This window comes from Typha latifolia, chromosome 6 (assembly GCF_019914945.1).
Source record: "Typha latifolia isolate L0001 chromosome 6, TyphaL0001v2, whole genome shotgun sequence".
In the NCBI taxonomy this organism is placed as follows: domain Eukaryota; kingdom Viridiplantae; phylum Streptophyta; class Magnoliopsida; order Poales; family Typhaceae; genus Typha; species Typha latifolia.
In genome coordinates, this window is record NC_133091.1 from 11930993 (window position 1) to 11950604 (window position 19612).

At 38.1% G+C, this 19612-nt stretch overlaps 4 protein-coding genes across 5 annotated transcripts; 2 read left to right on the top strand and 2 right to left on the bottom strand.

Moving 5' to 3' along the window:
* The first annotated feature begins 1860 nt into the window (after positions 1-1860).
* Positions 1861-5277, top strand: LOC140790192 (pyruvate kinase, cytosolic isozyme-like). Its single transcript, XM_073140159.1, has 3 exons — positions 1861-2230; positions 3796-4257; positions 4335-5277. The coding sequence occupies exons 1-3, from the start codon at positions 2003-2005 to the stop codon at positions 5145-5147; spliced, it is 1503 nt and encodes a 500-aa protein (XP_072996260.1). The 5' UTR covers positions 1861-2002; the 3' UTR covers positions 5148-5277.
* Positions 5278-6216: 939 nt separating this feature from the next.
* On the top strand, positions 6217-10717 carry LOC140791547 (RGS1-HXK1-interacting protein 1). Of its 2 annotated transcripts, none has more exons than XM_073142176.1 (8): positions 6217-6533; positions 7604-7670; positions 7865-7942; positions 8569-8621; positions 9538-9671; positions 9788-9852; positions 10095-10153; positions 10225-10717. In XM_073142176.1, exons 1-8 carry the CDS (start codon positions 6381-6383, stop codon positions 10312-10314), a joined length of 699 nt encoding a protein of 232 aa, XP_072998277.1. In that variant the 5' UTR covers positions 6217-6380; the 3' UTR covers positions 10315-10717. The 2 variants fall into 2 exon arrangements, with proteins under 2 accessions (XP_072998277.1, XP_072998276.1); XM_073142175.1 differs by having other exon boundaries at positions 6226-6533; positions 9535-9671.
* Positions 10718-11479: 762 nt separating this feature from the next.
* On the bottom strand, positions 11480-14529 carry LOC140790229 (probable arabinosyltransferase ARAD1). Its single transcript, XM_073140211.1, has 3 exons — positions 14175-14529; positions 12852-13977; positions 11480-12272 (listed from the first exon to the last, which is right to left on the bottom strand). Exons 2-3 carry the CDS (start codon positions 13677-13679, stop codon positions 11703-11705), a joined length of 1398 nt encoding a protein of 465 aa, XP_072996312.1. The 5' UTR covers positions 13680-13977; positions 14175-14529; the 3' UTR covers positions 11480-11702.
* Positions 14530-17929: 3400 nt separating this feature from the next.
* On the bottom strand, positions 17930-19075 carry LOC140791034 (transcription factor MYB60-like). The gene is made up of 3 exons (XM_073141386.1): positions 18863-19075; positions 18642-18771; positions 17930-18564 (listed from the first exon to the last, which is right to left on the bottom strand). Exons 1-3 carry the CDS (start codon positions 18993-18995, stop codon positions 18075-18077), a joined length of 753 nt encoding a protein of 250 aa, XP_072997487.1. The 5' UTR covers positions 18996-19075; the 3' UTR covers positions 17930-18074.
* Between the last annotated feature and the right edge of the window lie 537 nt (positions 19076-19612).

Consider the following 19612-nt stretch of genomic DNA (forward strand, 5'->3'; position numbering starts at 1 on the left):
TTCCACCCTACATATATTTTTAAAACACTCTTAGGTAGGGCTGTCAAGCTCGACGAGCAGCTCGGGCATGGCTTGGGCTTGGCTCGGTCAAAGCTGAGCCGAGCCCAGGCCGCTAAAATCCGCTCGAGATTAATATCGCTCAGGCTCAGCTTGATAGGCTCGGTAAGGGTGCCGCGTCGTCCTCTGCTGCGGTGCGCCTCCTCCTCCTCTTCCTCCTTTTGCAGCAACGGTGCTATGGCTGCCACCTCTTCCTCCTTTGGCAGCGGCAAGCCGCCGCAGTGTTTCGCCTCCTCCTTTTGCGGTGCTGCAACTGCCGCCTCCTCCTCCTTCGGTAGCAGCAAGCTGCCGCGGTGCCCCACCTCCTCCTCCTTCTTTTGCAACAGCGGTGCCATGGCTGCCGCCTCCTCCTCCTTCGACAACGGCAAGCTTTCGCAGTGCCCCGTCATCTTGCCTCCTCCTCCCCCTTCTTCTTCTTCTCCTTTTTCTTCTTCTTTTTCGGTTCGGCTTGGGTCAATCTGGCTTGGTTCTGCTTGGCTTGAATGAGGCTTGATGATAAGCTCATTTCAGGCTCGAACTCGGCTCAAGCTTGGTCTAGCCCAGCTTGGGCTTGGCTCGAGTTGAGCTGAGCCGAGCCTGAGCCCAATTCTAAGGTTGAAAATTAATTTCGAATCGAGTTTGAGTCGGAACTAGTTCGCTCAGGCTCGGCTCGTTTACACCTCTACTCTTAGGGACTCTTATATTTTGAATAATATTTTGTAGAAGATTAGTTCTAGAAGAAAAAGGACACCTGTCCAACTTTTCAACATTCTTATTACTCCATTTTAAACTAGTGTATTATTCTGAATGATATTTTGTAGAACTTTTTCCAATGCCATGAAGAGTTCATGAGGAGGTTCTCATGCTCTTCTGGATACCCTAAATCTGGGGTTCCACTTTGAACCTATTCTGGGTGTATGTGCCTTCAACTTACAACTCACGCAAATGGTGCTTTGCTTTCTGCTTCTCCACCTGTGGAACAACTGGTGTTGTCCACCAATTGTGCCTTTCTTCTCTTTGTCCCCCCCCCGCACCCCAATGATCACATATTCCAAGAATAAACTTCTCCTTAAAAAAGAAGCATCTATTCAAAATGAATGCTTCTGTGTAAAAGAAAATTATTAAAATGAAAGGATAGAAATAAATCTCCGGAAAGCAGTCTACTTAGTGGAGAAAGAGATTATAGAACTATATTAAGAAAATAATATGTTTACGATCATGCACTTCATCTGATATTTAATTATTAAAATAAATCAGCACATGCTAGTAAATTTGTTAATAGAATTTTAAAAGATCAAGTAAATAGTATAATAAAATAGAGTCCATAATTTTTTTCTCTCAAATTTTCTCCTAAAAATTTAATTTAAATAAGAGAATATAATTTTCTTTCTTTTCTTTTCTTTTTCGATTAGCTCTTGCGAATCACCAACCTGACCAAAGTTTATCACTCTATATGAACATATCCACATTGAAGGTTATTGTTCACGTTTTGGCCTTGGATTTTTTTTTTTTAAATTACGTTCATTAAATAAATATATGTTTATTTATATGTAGATAAGTTTTAAATCTTAATGGAAATCTTATTCGATACCCATGCTTCACGTTCTACCAATCTTATTTCGTACTCGTATCCACGTACTACTGTTCCGCAGGACACCCTACTTCTAACCCAGACTTGCTCTTTGAACCGTTCAGTCCATCAATCAATTTCGACGGTTCGTAGCCCTCCATCGAATCTACAGAACCCCGAACTTACGCTTCTCCGCAGGAGTATGTTAACGCACCCGCTATAACATTATAAAATCCTCGCGGTTTCTAGTCTCCAACGCAAAGGCAACTCTTTTCTCCTTCTGTTCTTCTTCTCCGGCCGAAATCTTTGTTGGTTTATCTCGTTAGGGTTTGCTCTTTCGATCGGTACTGGTTTCCTCGATCCTTTGCATAGGGTTTTGGATTGAAAGGAGTTGAAATGGCGATGGAGGAAGTGAAACAGAGGCCAAAGACCAAGATCGTGTGCACTCTTGGGCCGGCGTCGAGGTCAGTGGAGATGATTGAGAAGCTTCTTAGGGCTGGGATGAACGTGGCGCGGTTCAACTTCTCGCATGGGTCTCACGAGTACCACCAAGAAACCCTAGACAATCTCCGGGCCGCAATGGAGAACACCGGGATCCTCTGCGCCGTGATGTTAGATACCAAGGTTGTTCTTTTTTCCCTCTTCCTTGAGTTTGTTTAATGGGTTGAATAGGCGAATGTTTTTTTTTTTTCTCGTTTCTTTCTCTGGGGTCTCTTGTTTCTGTTTCTTTTATTATTTTTCTTGTGTGCCTTCAGTTTGTTTCTTTGTTCAAGCTTTATTATAGTATGTTTATTTATGTTTGTCCCTTTTGCTACTGTGTGATGATTTTCGAAGGAAAGTTTTCTCTTTGATCTTTTTTAGCAGATTTATTCGTAGAATCGTTAATGGCCGTCGTGTAGTTGCTCCTCAAATCACTGAAGTTGCATGCTATCTTTAAGATGGTATAAATTATTGCATCCGCTTTCCTTCTTTTTGACCAGAAGAATGATTCCCGGAACATGCCTAGATATATACGTGATTACGTTCAACTAACTTCGATGCATTATTTACTGATAGCATCACAAATTGCTAAGTACTTGGATAGTCCTTTAAAATTTAAGAGATAACGGGTTTATTAGACCTAAGCTGCTCTAGCCCGACCGGTTCGAGATGGACAGGCCGTCATCTTCTGGCTGGTGGTTCTTATTGAAGTTGATACTCAAATTTCTTTTGAGTGTATAAAGTATTACAATTTCTAAACTAGTTATTTTTATTGCATTCGGTGTAAAAAGATGGATGCATCTGTTTGTCAGTAAATGATTGGGTGACCTTGCATGATATCTAATGGAGAGCATGAGACAGCATTTTGACAGAGGAGGGTAGTCAAGGACTTTGTCATTGTCTCTGCAAATCCAATTTTCAAACAGATATACAAGTACTGTATGCCACTTAATTTTGTATGCTTCTGGTTCACAGTTATCATGTTTGTATATGTTTGAATTTTCTATAAGAAATCCTTAATTCCTTAAGATTATTTTCACATATATATATATATATATATATATATATATATATATCTTATAGAACACAGAACATATTGTGCACAGTGATTTATTCTAGCTAGTAAGACAGGTTAGTTTGTTTTTCTACTTGGATTTGTTCTCTGGATTTGCAAGGTAATAATGTGTGTCAAATGTAAAACGATTTGCTCCTGGAATACAGAAAGTAGTTGTAATCAATCTTCTGGTCCATATATAGCTAACAAAAGTGCATATCGCAATTTATTATCCTTGTCTCTGTCCAACACATAGTCCCAGCTATTTAATTTGTTAAGTATAAATTCAAGGATATGGATATTGCTTGAATACTCTGAGCAGAAGCACCATGTCAGTATGATGTTGATCAGTGCAAGAAAAATCTAAAATATCTCCCTTATTAGGTGAAGTTTTAGAAAGGATTTATCTTCTGATTCAGAGAGTAGTTGGGGCCTCAATTTGCATGAAATGATGGTTGCATGTTATACTTCTTGCAGTATATCTTTTTGTGGTAAATTTCTTGCAGTATATCTATTTTGGCACATAGTTTTTCTGCTAATAGTTCAAGGATCACTTTTGAGTCTTCCATGCTTGCATGGAGGGGGAGGCATTTGCAGTAAATAGGGGTGCATAATTCACTGATTCTATTTTTTCGATGGATGGCTTGGCATTTAGGGTCCAGAGATCCGAACTGGGTTTCTGAAAGATAGCAAATCCATCCAGCTGAAAAAGGGTCAAGAGATCACCATCTCCACAGACTATACTATAAAGGGTGATGAGAATATCATCTCGATGAGCTACAAAAAGCTAGCTGATGATTTAAATCCAGGAAGTGTAATACTATGTGCCGATGGAACTATCACTCTCACAGTGCTTTCCTGCAATAAGGAGCAAGGCACCGTTTGCTGTCAATGCAAAAATTCTGCCGTCCTTGGTGAGAGGAAGAATGTGAACCTTCCTGGGGTCGTTGTGGATCTACCTACACTTACAGAGAAGGACAAGGAAGATATCCTACAGTGGGGTGTTCCAAACAAGATTGACATGATCGCTTTATCCTTTGTACGCAAAGGATCAGATCTTGTTGAGGTCAGAAAGCTTCTCGGTGCCCATGCCAAGTCAATCATCCTGATGTCCAAGGTCAGTTAATCTCTAGTAATTTTTTCTCAATTTTACCTGTTCTGTCTTGTTGAAGCGACTGTTGTCATTACTCGCAGGTTGAGAATCAAGAAGGGGTAGCTAACTTTGATGATATACTTGCAAACTCGGATGCCTTCATGGTGGCACGAGGAGATCTAGGGATGGAAATTCCTATCGAGAAAATCTTCTACGCTCAGAAGGTGATGATCTTTAAGTGCAACATACAAGGGAAGCCTGTCGTGACCGCCACCCAGATGTTAGAATCGATGATCAAGTCTCCTCGCCCAACTCGGGCCGAAGCAACTGATGTTGCTAATGCTGTCCTGGATGGCACTGATTGTGTAATGCTCAGTGGAGAGACTGCTGCAGGTGCATATCCAGAGCTAGCAGTGCAGACAATGGCCAAGATTTGCTTGCAGGCAGAGTCATATGTGGACTATGGAGCAGTCTTTAAAGGACTTGTGGCAGCAGCGCCAGTTCCTATGAGCCCATTAGAGAGTCTTGCATCATCAGCAGTCCGAACTGCTAACTCTGCTAAAGCATCAATTATCTTAGTCCTCACCAGGGGTGGAAGCACTGCAAGGCTAGTGGCCAAGTATAGGCCATCCATGCCGATATTATCAGTAGTTGTTCCTGAGCTAAAGACGGATAATTTCGACTGGACTTGCAGCGATGAGGCTCCCGCAAGGCACGGCCTTATTGTTAGAGGCTTGATTCCAGTACTGAGTGGAGCCACTGCAAAGGCATCTGATACAGAATCCACTGAGGAAGCAATTGAATTCGCCTTAGAGCATGCAAAGACCTTACAACTCTGCAAGACAGGAGATTCGATAGTAGCATTGCACCGAATCGGTGTTGCTTCTGTTATTAAAATCCTGACAGTGAAGTGAGAACAGATGATTTGAAAAACAAAATTTTGTAGGGACAATTTTGTTAGGCTCTTTCCAGATCCCTTTTTTGTTAGTTGTACTAGATGGTGGTAATATTAATAGTAACAGTAATACAATGAGGTTTTTGCCAGTGCTGCTTATTTGTGTGTGTGTTTTTTTGAATTGTTGAAGTTAAATTGATAATCTTGTATTTTTTTTTCTTTTAGATTGACATTCTTCATGTGCTGATCTTTTCTTGGTTGTTTTCTGTGCAAGATCAATTGTCATGTTGATTTAGGTGGTGATCCACTTAAAAACATCCCCTGCAGCTGTATCTTTCACTGAAATGGACCTCCACCTCCAGGCTCATCAGTCCTTGAATGAAGCTATGCTTATATTATGATATATGCAGTGGTTGGAAAGAAGGATTTTTGGAGAAGATTAAATTTAGTCTTGCTTTTTAAAAACTGAACTGGAACAGGGTTTATTTTACATATAAATTCAGCTGTATATCATAGGATTATTATTATTTTACATATAAATTCTGTATCTACTATTTATGGATTCCGTAAATGAAAAAATAGTTAAATAGTTTTGCAGAGTGAAACAATAAATGAGTGATGCATTCTTTAGAATATCATAATTGGGATCGAAACCATTGTGCTCTTATAAAAATACAATTCTATTAGTTCAATCTAATTAATCATAATTAAAACACAACTTATATATGAAAAAGACTCTCTTACCTATGTATAAATTATTAAAGATAATTTTGAAACTATCCAATATTATATCCAATACCATAATATAACAAAATATATCTTATTTTATGTGAGATAAAATTTACTGATAAATATTTTATAACCTAAACTTAAAAAGAGGTATTTTAGTCATTTGTATATATTTATCAACTTGAATAATAATTTGTTACTTATATTATGTTAAAAATTAACTATAACGACCGACTTTAGTAAAGAATATAGCGACAATTATGATATTTTGAAATCGGCAATTATCTAAAACAGCAAGGTGTGACATGCAAATAGTAAACTACGCGGGGTTTAAAACGCATATTTGTTTAGCAAGAGCCATTGAACCAGGGACCTTTTCAGAAATTAGCGAGGCTTCTCTAAGATATAAAACCCCCCTCTATCTCGAACTTCACTATTTTGCGTTCATATTTGGAATCTTGGTAGCTCTCGATCGTCTTCGGAATTCTGATTCTATCATCGCCACCAACATAGAGCACGCGAGATGACGGCGGGTGCATCCTCTAATTTCACTCCTAACCCTAGTTCTTCTCCTTTGCCTTCATCGGGCAAAGAAGGGAGTCAGAAATCATGGATTGCTCTCAGATCCGCGCGATCTCCGCAAGAAGACGCCTCTTGGCTCCTCCAGAAGCTGCAGGTATTCTCCGCCCATCAAAATCTCATCTTTTTGTTCTCCTAATGTAAAAGTTCATCTTTTGGCATTTGGGTGTGTTTCTATTTGAGATATTTGTTCCATAATCCATATATAAATTTTAGATTTGAGTCCCGTAGTATTAACCAATTAATGTATGAAATTACTAACCTAACCTGAGCTATCAATTCTAGCAATTTTATATATGCACTAATTAGAACCTCTTCTAAAATTTATACTCCCCAAAGTCTTGTCCTTCTTCACATTAAATTGACATAATAATGGCGAACTAACTGGAGATAAACCCTATAAGTGTCAAGTAGCTACAAATTACTAATGGCTAATGGCGATACCAAAACTGCATACAGAATAAGCAATGGGCCTAACAGAGTAAGGAAAGAATGGGAAGAGAAGGAACTACTATGAATATAAAAGGTATGTTGAAGGAACAATGAAGATCTGAAACACCTGTTTCCCATACTTCCTTGAAATGTTGACATTTCTAAAGTTCTAAACAACTCTATTCGATCTTCAAGTTTGACACTTTCTGCATCATCCATTTAATGATAGACTTTGAAGTGCACAATAGAAAAGGTGAACCATGAGGACAATTTTCATATTTTTATCTGAAGCTTGATAAAGATGGTGTATTCATATCAATGCAATAATTATGAGAAATTCTCATTAATATTTGCAAATATTAAAGAGAAAATAAGGTATTTGATAGGAGCGATGGATGACAACCTCTCCTTCTAAAAGATTCTTTGGGAACATTTTTGCAAGGGCCGTGTTCATTGTTTAATGTCACTTGTAAAGTGAAGAAAGAGAACATGGCGTAAGAGCGCAAGTTCCTTTTCCAGATGGATTTGGTGATGCGACTGAACTTTAAGCCTGTTAACAATATAGTAGGAGTAGATGTAGGTTTATTATATGGTTAAATTTTGACATACATATGGACGGACAAATGCATAAATGTTATGGTGTAACTTTTCTAACTACCACATTAATTCCTGAGTCAGTGGGCATCGACTTTCTGATGACATATCTTGAACGCTAACTACTTTTCTGTCTGACAGAATTTAGTGCCAACAGTGAGGTCACAGTACAAAGTTTATGAAGATGCTGTCGTTGAGAAGGTGAAAGGTGAATAACTTCCATCTAAAAAACATATTCTCATGCAATATGACCAAATAGGCAAATACTCATCTCGTCAATATTCCTAAACTTGAGAGTGCTTCAAGTCTTCAACATCCTCATTGTTAATTTTATGTGTTTCCTGGTCAGCATTTTTCTATTGTTAATTGTTAATAACACTTTTCAATTCTTTATCTTTTCAGATAAGGTATTGCTTGCCTGCGAGCACCCTGTTGAGGCTTGTGGATTTGCTGTAGGAGCAGGAATCATCCTCATGCGAGGTATGGTTTATCATAACTAAATATTGTGTACTATTTAGCTACTGGTCAGTAGTGTATCTTTGGAAAGTTTTTCTGAGTCATAATCTTCATGCCATTATTGTAAAAAAGAAGAAAAAAAAAAGAAGAAAGAAAAGGCTTGATGCGGTCATCTCTACCTTTTCTGTTCTGAACCATAAATTATTCCATCCCCAAAGGTTTTCCAGTTTTCCCATAGAACGAGAGTTGTAATGTGGTGGGATGGCTTGTCTTTCAAGCCCACTACAACCTATAAATTTAACCGAAATAAAGAAGGGAAAGGCAGAAAGCAAAAGATCTTACTACAAAAGGACTACCACTAGTGTTGCAGGTAGGATGTGAATTACATATTACGCATCCTTAAATATATCACTAGTAGTGGGTTTGTCACTTGTAAAGAGAAATCAAGCTACAATTGCATGTTAATGTAAATACAATTTCTCTAGTACTTTTAGATGCATCAGAAATCTATTGAATATTTCAATTACTTTAAACCTGTAGAAGAGCATGGCCATGAAATAAAACATTATGTTTTTTATGTCTTTATTGTTTCTGGTGTCCCTTCCCGTTGTGTATACATATGTTTATGTTTTCTTTCTGTGTGGGTTCAGGGCCTAGACGATTTTTGCTCCGTCATACTTTAGGGCGCTTTAAAACTGAGAAGGTAACTTTCCTTAAATTGACAAATATCATATTCTCTGTTTGATGTTTATTACCTGATTTTTCTCTTTTGGAGAGGTAACTTTCCAAATTTTGTATCTTGATCATCATATTCTATAGAAAATTAATTTTCATAAGCTCTTGTGTTTGTTAATTGTAAATTAGGTTGAATGTTTCATATAACACCCCTATATTGTGATTCTATTTATCCTGTGCTGTTTGGTTGCAAGATCAGCACTGTTGCATTTGGTCCGTGCAACAAATGTTCTAGGTATGGGCACTAGTTTGTAGTTTATTCTTTTACTTTGTTGTGTATCTATTATCTAGAAAAACCTTGGTTTCCTCCGGCCCTCAATGGCACAACTTTGTGAAAATATATAGAGAGATTGGATTCCTAAAACTTGATTGTTACTTTAATATCTAGTGTCTAGCCCTTGTTTATTGGTGATACTAACTGAAAAAAACTTGTATGCATGAAATATAGTTTTATAGTAATATGTAATAAAGACCAACTGGAAGATCTGACCATGTCAGATATAATTCTAGAATATTGAGGCCTTCGTCATGATGCCTTCTGAATGACATTTTTTTTCTCCAAAGTTTGTAACCATCACATTGCAGTTCCCTTGCCTATCTAAACTTCAAACCATATTATAGGATGAAAAGGATAATCCTGCAAAACAAATTTCAAACCTTTCATTCAATTGTATCTGTCCTTTCATATTGTTCCAAAAGTTTGTGTTTTGTCTCTTCATTATTCTTCTCCTTTTCCAAAGTATGTTTAATTTGTAATATGACTGCAATGCATGCTTCATCTTCCAACTAATATCATTTGACTCTATTATGCATCCTGATTCCTTAGTATCACTTCTATTGAGGCACTTATCAAACACTTTTTTTTTGTTGTAATTATACAGCAGCTTCTTTCTGAAGCTGAATCAAGTTTGAAAGAGTTCACTGATTCTGTTGAAATGCTGAAGAAACACGGTAAGAACACGCGTGTGAGAGCAGGGTTTGCTGAAGAACATTTGCAGCGGGGACTCACTAATATGAGGTAATCTGCAAATAATCCTGTCCACTCTTTTGTTTGGATGAGCTAAGCTGTCTCATTTTTCTCTCGGCTTTATGGTAAATGGATGCCAGTGCTGATTGTTAAAAACATTTCTGCAGATCATCTGGACTTGAAATCCAGCGGCTTGTTAATTCCATCTACAAGGTCGAATCCACCTCTGCAGGTACTTGTTCCTTTTCAGTTCACTTGTTTGTTTTGAAAAATCTTGTTTGCTTGGTCTTCACATTGACCCCGTGTTCTTTTGGCTTGACAATGTCTAGAGATTTTCACATCAAACTTATGGTTAGACAAAACAACCTTGTGGTAGTTTGAACTTTAATGAGTATTTTATAGTGCTTGTATTTCTTGGCTTCTTGGTTGATCTTTTTATACCGACTTCATTAATGTTTGGGGAAAACATTGTAGATTTAATGCATCAATTACGGACGATCCCTGGCAGAAAGTCATTGGAGCTTCGAGCTGAGGCAAGTTTGATTCATTCATTCATGTAAAATATCTTCCCTGCATTTCTACTCCTAATGTTCGTCTCTTTCAGGTGGCTTCTATGGCATCTGAACTGAAAGATCAAAGGCGAAAGCTAGAAAAGAAGCTTGTGGGATTGTCCGAACTTGGGATCCGTGTCTGATGAAAGAACCCATTTCCCTTGTCCATTGATGCTTTTGAAATCCGTGGGCCATGGCAATAAATGGAACACTTCTCTTTTGAAGAGCTAATATTACTGGGAGAATGTCCCCTTCCATCTATAGATTGCTGATTCTTTTCTTCTTCCTAAGTTTCAAGTGGAGGGGAGGAGAAAGGGGGCCATACTACTGGCGCTGAAGTTATGATTTGGACCCCCAATCCTGTTGAAATTTTCCCATAATTTTTATAGGTCCAAGCTCAGATTGCTATCAAGCTACTTAACAACTCTCAGAAGCGATTAGACTTCATTCTATTCCTATGTTTTGGTCTCATTTCAAGATGGACTGTTTTTGGAATATATTCAATATGTTTTTGCATCCAAATGATTAATGAACCCAGTTTAGTGACTTGGATTGTGAAGGAACTTATTTGATACACAACACATTTATAAAATATTTTAGAAAATACTAACTGTCAAGACGAGCAAGATGTGATGATGCAATTTGCCTGCCATAATGCCCGGTGTGTGCTTGTATTTAGGTAGAATACAACTTAATCATATTTTATATACTTTATTACGGATTATCATGGTCATTATTAGGGATGTAAACGAGCTTAGCTTGGCTTGAAATCAATTTTAAGCATAGTTTGGGATTAGGCTCGGCCGGACGGTGCTTGAGACGAGCTATGAAACTAGGCTATTTCCGAGTTAGGATGAACCAAATATATTAATTATTCAAGCTGAATTATATCTAGCCTAAGCTATCAAGCTTTAAAAAGAGCCACAAATTATATTATATATAATATTTGAGCCAAGCCTATCGAGCAGACTCTGGCTCAAGCTCAGCTTAAAATTTAAATCAAGCGTTTAAACAAAGCTAAAGCTCCGCGCTTGCCAAGCCGAGCCGAGTTTATTTTGGCATCCCTAATCATTATTCAACTTCACTCCAAGAATAACAATCCACTTACCATGCTTGTTTTGATTGTAATATGCATCAGGATCACTAAAGAGAGAACGCCAGCTGATATTAGGAGCTGTCAGAATCATCAAGGAATGAAACAAAATCTTCGAATTAATTATCAAAAGAAGAAGCCAAAAAGTTGATTCCTAACAAAGACTGCAAGAACAACTGTGCCATTATCCTTGCCCACTCAATGAAGCAAAAGCAGACACAAAATATGACTTTTACCATTCCTGAGCTGCAGCTTTGCAAAAAAAGCTCAAATAGAAACTTGGGGATAATAAGAAAAGGTAGAAGATGTTGAAGGTTGGCAAATATCAATAGGTGTCGGGTGTAATGGATTTATCAATTTCCTGCGAGTACTTTCAACAAAATTTTTGAGATAGAAAAGAAAAAGATCGAGATTCCAGCCAAAACAAAGTTTGATATCCTACAAATCTGGAGTCTGCGTCCTTAACCAGGAAGAAGACTCAGGAAAAGTCTCTGTTCCTTCTTTGAGTGGAAACCGAAAGAACCTTCTGTATCTATTCATTTTCAAACGAACTGCAGGTACCTTTCTAGCCACTGCCTGCCAAATCATCTGAACAGCGTCGTCCCTCTGAGACGGGTATCTGAATTCAAAGTGCCCCTCGATTTCCTTCAGCGTTTTCCACATACTGGACCATTCCTCCCGGCTTATGCCTCTGATCAGCTTTATAAGGAAGCCCTTCTTGATTGCATCGGAAGCACGCACGAAGATGCAGAACTTGCTGTAGTCAAGAACATCCTCAAATGGGAGTTCGATGTCATTACTAATGATGACAGGAACACAGTGGCTAGCTATGGCGTCAAACAAGCGGTTGGAAGATGGTGTGTCGCCTGCAATGTTAAGGCAGAATTTGGATGAGTGCATTCCCTTTGTTGCTTGCCTGATCCCATCCCCGGCAATGCTTCCAAATGAGAAATGCACATCCTTCTCATTTCGAAGAAGATAATACAGCTCTTGACGAATAATCCCACCCTGTAGATAGGGAATTCATAAGAAGTTTATAAATTATGTCATAGAGTTACATTGTTGAAGCAATAAGGAGTTAGAGGAATATATCTGAAGGAGCATAGGTTCCTGTAAGAATTTTCTTTCACCCGAATGGCATGTGAGTATATGGCAAGGTCATGACAGACAACTGTTTACCAACTAGAACCTCTATTACTTGTATATACTCCTCTAAACATTTGCCTTAACTAACACCCTTGTAAAAGATTGCAGGCCAGCAAATGTGTAAGTTCTTAGTCAATAAAAGTAAAACTGAACTTGATCAAGCGAATTCGTTTCGGCTTACCTGTGATAAGCCAAAAATTCTCCTTTTGTTGGATAGCACAGTGCAGATTATTACATGAACATAAGAAAGAGTAATAAATCTCTTTCAGACTATCCTGGGAGTGAACATTCATGTGAAAATTTGGATTATTGTTAAGCGAATTGCCTAATGTAGTAACTCATGTCCAACATATGTCATTCACACTGAGTTTAAATGACATCAAATATATGTTAGTTATCATAACAACAGAAAAAATAAATTAAGATAAGGTGATCACTTACATCTTTCCTGAAGATAGCTCCTTGGAAATACAGCAGAGTCGGACGGTCGTCGTAACCGGAGGAATCATTCACAAAATTCCCAATCACATGCTTATAGGGAGCAATGACATCTTTCTCTACATTAGCCACAGTCGGCGGATACCTCCCGAAATCCGAAAGTACAAACATGCAGGGCCACAATTTCAACCTCACATCCAACATACTATTGGGATGATGCGCTAAGATTACATGGTCTCGGCCACCAGACCTCCTCCATTCCTCTCTAGAAGTCAAGAACTCCACAAGCTTATCCTGCAACATCCTATTCCTGCTGACCTTCGCAGGGGGGATAACCTTCGAATAACGATTAAAGCTCAAAGACGAGAAGAACGGCACGAACACTACATCAGCATTGCGCGAATCCGTCACCCTCACGGCAGCGCAGGGGCTGGTCCTCTCAGCAATTCTCGATGACAAAAGGTCCAACGTGAGCCAGTACTCAATGCTATGTTGCAAATTTAGTCCACCAGGGTAGTCCGGGATCTTGTTGGTTAACTCCGGCCACACGCTCTCGCCCTCCGGCTTCCAACCCAACAACCCAAAGTGGAATTCAGGTGGCAAATCGTACATGAAAACCTTCAAGATTGCATTTTTAGGATCACACCTGTCGAGTTCTTGAACCTGGGCTAAGTTGGTGTCCAAAATGGAGGCGACTTTTTGGTGGGGCAACGCATCAAAGGCTGGGTTCGAGGTTCCGGTTGAGTCCAGGAGGAGGGACCAAGAAACGAAGAACAAGAGCGCGGCAATGGCGAAGAGACAAAAGAAGGGTCTGCGGCAAGCGGTTGCCATATTGGTGCTGTTCCCATAAGAACCCAAACCAAGTTGGGGGGAACTTATGGGTTCTCCATGGTTCCTTGAAACTATCAGCAAACTACAAGAGCTAAAAGATTATAATCCATTTCGGATTCAAGAAAGATGCGGGGAAAAAACAACGAAGGAAAAAATTCTCAAATTTGGAAATAGATCTTCCGATCTAAATGTTGATAAGATGAAGAAGACGGTGATCTTTGGTTTTGATTGCTTCTCCCCATCATCCGGGAGGTTCGGGTCTAACTATAGAAGCGGGCTTGAAGAGTCTCATTGCCAACTAATAAAAAGAAAAGGAAAAAGAATAAGACTATAAGGATAATAAAGGAAAAATAATAAGACATTTTCACCCTTAATTTTTTTTTGTACTGCAAGATAGGATGCATAAATGAGCCAAGCCTCCACTGAGCTGGAGCCAAGCCGTAAGTCTTAAACGAGTCCATTTTCAAATCCGCCATTGATGCAGAGGATGCATACCTTCTCCCTCCGGTTTTTGATCAAACGCTGCAATGCTGCAGCGGCGGGCCGGGTGAGCCTTGGACACTCAGAGCTTGTGGTGTTGTAGAATGGAGAAGATCTTGTAGCTTAGCTCATAGTTGCCGGTGTCGACGTTGGCCTCGTCGTCGTGCACGCACCTCTACCAACATCTCCTCCGCCGCCTGCATGTCATCTTAAAAAGTTCTCACCTTTCTTCGCCTCCTCCTTCGGGCATCTCCCGAAGGGAGCCAAAGGAGAGGAATTGCCAACTGGGTCGGCTAAAACAGAGTATTCCTAAACTAGTTGGTCTTTTTTCTATCATCTCTCACTCCTATGATGGCAGGCTTTGGAGTTTGGAGATCTCTACTGGTACTGTTGCTTCTCCTACTCCACCGTTCCGTCCTTTGCTGTTTAGACGAAAGAGAATAGAAAAATAAAAATGAAAAGAATATAACATTTAATCTATAATATTTATAAGACTAAAGTAAATAAAAATAATATAATAAGCTATAATATGGGGCATAAACTATAACATCAAATATTTATTTATTCTTCTTTAAATTTGTTAATAAAATCTCAAAAATCAAGTAGACAGTATAGTAGAATGTGAGCATATTTGTAATGTTAAAAATATAAAAAGAGTATGTCTTTTTTCCACTCTCTTTCTCTTGATTCATGGATGATAGTTAGAAGCTATTTTTTAAATTTTCTATTATCACATCTGACGTTCTGTTCTTCTAAACAGGATGTTGGTCTCCTTTTTCTATTCACAGAGCATGCGAAGAAAGACGGAGAGAGAGAGAGAGAGAGAGAGAGAGCGAGGATGGTAGAATGGAAGAAATAAAGGAGGGGTTTGAGTTTGGTATAGCTGAGAGAGAGGATGCAAAAGGACATAGATGGATTCAGAGCATGTCTTCTTGTTGGTCTGTAACCGATGAAATAAAGAAATAAACTCTCTCTCTCTCTCTCTCCCCTTAATGCGTTGTTTTGGCTACTCTGTTACTTTCTTTCTCCCTCTATTTCTCTACGGTTAACTGTTTATTAATAGAAGATTAAAGAATCTTAAATGAGAATGAGAAATAGGAAGCAGAGGACAAAGGAGGAAGAGGGAGGGGACGACCAACGAGGAACGAGGGACAAGAGGAGGGAGATTTAGTTTCGTAGTATTAGATTATTAGGCAGAGAGAAATATGTTTAATAATTTATTATTTGAAATTCTATTAGTACTTTTTTATGCATTAAAAACCTTAGTTAATTATTTATAACTTTATCTTTAATAAGTATCTTTAAATTTAAGATAAAGTGTCACAAATAAAATTGCAGTGGGTAAAATAAGTTAAGACCTAACTAAGAGAATAAAATATAGTTTTTTTTTCAAATTATAAATGTGACTGTTAGAATTGGCTCTAATATTTTCATTTTATTTGGTCATCTTTGTGACATTCAACATAACACATAGATGAGTTTCTACCATGTCGGATTGGAGGGCATCCAGATGGCAAATTATTATTATTAAATCATTTATCCGGTCAGCGATTAGTAATTTATATGCAAATTTCTTTCCTTAATAAATCATTGCCTCGATTAACGTGTTTTATAAGTAGCTGGATCTTAGTGATTTACTTATATAAGAGAGCCTCTTAGTCATTTTTTTTAATTCTTATTGTAGTTGCTTTTACTTATAGAATAAGTTATTTTTATATAACCCACCTATTGGATGAGTAATTTAGTAATCGAAACCTTCATCTAATTCATCAACTTTGCTAAGCTGGGAGATCCCCAGTCGAACAATAGAACTCATCTAGAAGTATTTCGATTTCAAACTCAATTAAACGAGTGAAAAAAGAGAAGAGGAGACTTCGTATGGTCAAAGAAGAGCTGCTTTCTAGTTTCTACTCGTTGGCCATCCAAACCATCAACCTTTCGAACTACTGTAGATGCTTCTTTCCAACGTACTATTCATAAACAGGTGTCACAGAAAAAGAAAGGAAAACGAGTATGCTTTTTGAAAGGTTGTTTATTAATAATAGTACGTTGGAAAGGAGCTTCTTCAGTAGTTTGAAAGGTTGAAGCCTTAGATGGCCAACCTTTCAAACTGCTGTAGAAGCTTTTTATTATCTTTAGTCTGCACACCAAACAACGAAACATTAAATGCTACTTAAATTAATTTATACACATATATATATATATATATACAAAAATTGCTATCTAAGTTGGCAATTTATTTAATATAAATTGCTTTCTCTATAAAAGTGATTTTGAAACAACTTAAGATATTGAAGATACTACCTGAAAGGACCGTCAAGCCCCACTTTAGTATTTATAGGCATGTTCAGTTTTATAGTTTTTTCGCGTCGTGTTCAAACGCCCTCGAGGCGCGTTTGAATGCGCCCAATATCAATACAGTAGAATGAAAGGGGCGTTCGAACGTAGGAGGGGCCGTTCGAACGCCCGCATCACAGACTACTCTCGAGTTGGATCCGCATTCGAACGCAGCTGGTTCCATTCGAACGCCTGCATCAAAGGCTACTCTCAGGTTAGGGTTTGCATTCGAATGCGGTTGGACCGTTCGAACACCTGCATCATTGCCCTTTGTTTGGAACCCGCGTTCGAACGACTCCACGGCCCGTTCGAACGCGCTGGCACAGAATTACCGAAATATGCTAAAATTTACTGAAACTGAATTTGAGCCAATTTGTAACACTAATTTACTTCTGAGTATAAAATAAATGCTCATCAAGTTAGCAATTTTTATAAAATAAAATTGCTATCTTCCAAAGTATTTTTTTCACGGGCTAGCTTACATGGCACCCACTATAGCACCCACTATAGATTAGAAATTATCTAAACTCATAAATAAGTTTTAGACTCACTTCGTTTGGGTACAATGTTTTGGTGAGCAGACCTTGAATGATAAAGAACTTCTTAATTACTATCTTTAATTGTATCACTGTCATATAAGATCTTCAAGAACAATATTTTAAGCAAATTCTAACTATAATTTATATATCATAAAAGGTCCAGATATTCATTATTAATCAGTTATTTAAAGCTTAAGCTTTTAGGTCAAACTTATTATCTAACACTATAGTACTAAAGCCAATTTTTATAGATGTCATGAGTTCAGGCTTTACAACTTAAGCTTTAGGTCTACTAATTCTCTAACATTAGTATAAACCCTATATAACTTGATTCCTTGAGAAATAAATGTTTAATTAACTTAAATTTTTTAGTCATGCCGACAATAGCTGAGTGGTTAGGTTTTACTAGCTCATGACAATAGCTGAGTGGTCAAGTTTAACAATGATATTTACTTGATTTTGTACTATAACACTGTTTATACCTAGTGTGATGCTACTGTGGGATGTTTGTTGGGAGAGTATTCCAATTAAATTTGTCTTCCATCTTAGCTTTCAATTCAACAAATGGAGTGACCTCTGAGGGCAAGCTAGTAGTAGTCCTTATTTTTGGGGGTCCCCTTCCACAGAGATATGCCTGCATAATTAGAAAAGAAAAGGCTGGAAACCAAGTTTCTTGTAATTAATGGCTAGGGCCCAAGCATTAATGCTGTCAAACTTTAGAGCATTTCATTCTCGTGCCTAGCTCTCTTGGATTTGTTTATCAGATTCACCCTCTACTGTTCACTCCCCTCAAAAGAGGGAACTAATCATAAACACATGAAACTATAAAAAATATATATATACAATTGAACACCAGATTTCCTTTATATAGTTCATAGAAAAAGCTTGAAGAAAGCGAAAAAAAAAAAACGATATGTAAGCAATAACTTATACTTTCTTATCTTCACAACTAATTTTCATTATTACACTGTAAATAATTAGCAGAAACTTAGGATTTGATAGCAAGCTGGGTTGAAAGCTGTCATGCATGAAGTAAGACTCAGAAGATTTGGTCTGCGGTCATATCATCAGCAAAGAGTTCCATGAGCACCCCGTCCATCTGCTCTGATGCCTCGTCAAGCAGCCACTTCTCCAGCATATAAAATGTAGGTTGAGACTCCTCCTCCATGCCACCATTGTCGCTGAATGGAACCACTGAGTTGAGCTCTTCACGGTTGATGTGATCATCATAAGCGCTACGCTTCGCTTGATCACTAGTTTCTTGTTTCAACGATGTCGTTGATGATGATCTCGTCCACCCTTCAAGGAGTCTGGAGATGTTCACTGTGCTCGAAGCGTAGGTGGTGGCGTTGCCATTTGACACGGATTCATGGCATGCTGGAATAATATTCGAGTTGTTGGAAGTTGTTGTTGTACAACTGCTGCTTGTTTCCTGAAACCTCCTGACCTTCTTCTTGAGGTGGGTGTTCCAGTAGTTCTTGATATCATTGTCTGTCCTTTGTGGCAGGTGGGAAGCTATGGCTGCCCACCTGCATGGAGTGATTAAAACCCTGGTGAGCTCCATATATAAACTAAAATCCATGATCAATGGAACAAGCTTACTTACTTGTTGCCAAGCATGGCTTGGAGGTTGATGATCATCTCTTCTTCATGGAGATTAAAGTTGCCTCTCTTAATTCCAGGCCTGAGATAGTTAGTCCATCTCAGTCTGCAACTCTTGCTACACCTCATCAACCCTACGCAAATAAAAGCACATTGGAATAATTTGGCATGAAACCATGCATGCAGACATAAGAGAAGAAGTGGACAAAGATTTGAAGGCATTACCTGTGTTCGTAGGGACTGATCTCCAGTTTCCAGGCCCATGCTCTTGGATGTAGGATATCAAGTTCATGTCTTCTTCTGGAGTCCATGGACCTTTCTTAACACCAAGCTTATCACAACAAGGAGGCCTTCCCATTGCTAATTAACTAAGCTAATATTTCGGCTATCTCAAACATTAAAACTCCTCTCCTTTTCCTATCTACGACTAAACCTTTGCCTCTGTTGTTCACAGGTGTCTCATTAACATGTGATTCAGTACTTATATACTGTGACTACCTCCAATGTCATTAATTGCTTTTCATTTATCATCTACCTTGTTGACGCACTTATTTTCTTTTAACAACGTCTTTTCTTTTTCTTTTTCTTTTTTTCTTTCCCTTTTGTTGCTCACATGTATCACAAAGTCTCATTCACAAAAAGTAGAGAAAATTTGCATTTAACGGTCTTACATTTTTTTAACTTAAACAAGCCCCCTCGACTAAGTTAGATTAAGACAAATCGTAAGGTATGAAGGTTGGGACTATCTCGCTTTCATTCACACTGACAGTGTGCTATACCAAATTCAATCTTCTCGCTATGAAATTTATGGCTAAAAAAGAATAAGAAGATATGTATTATGCTCAGATGATATTAGTGTTAAGTGTTAACCTAATATAAAAAAAGTGCTTTTTTAAATATTTTATTAAATAGGTGAAAATAAAGGATAATAAATAGTACAGTAATATTAGTAAGGGGAGGTGTCATATACTCATC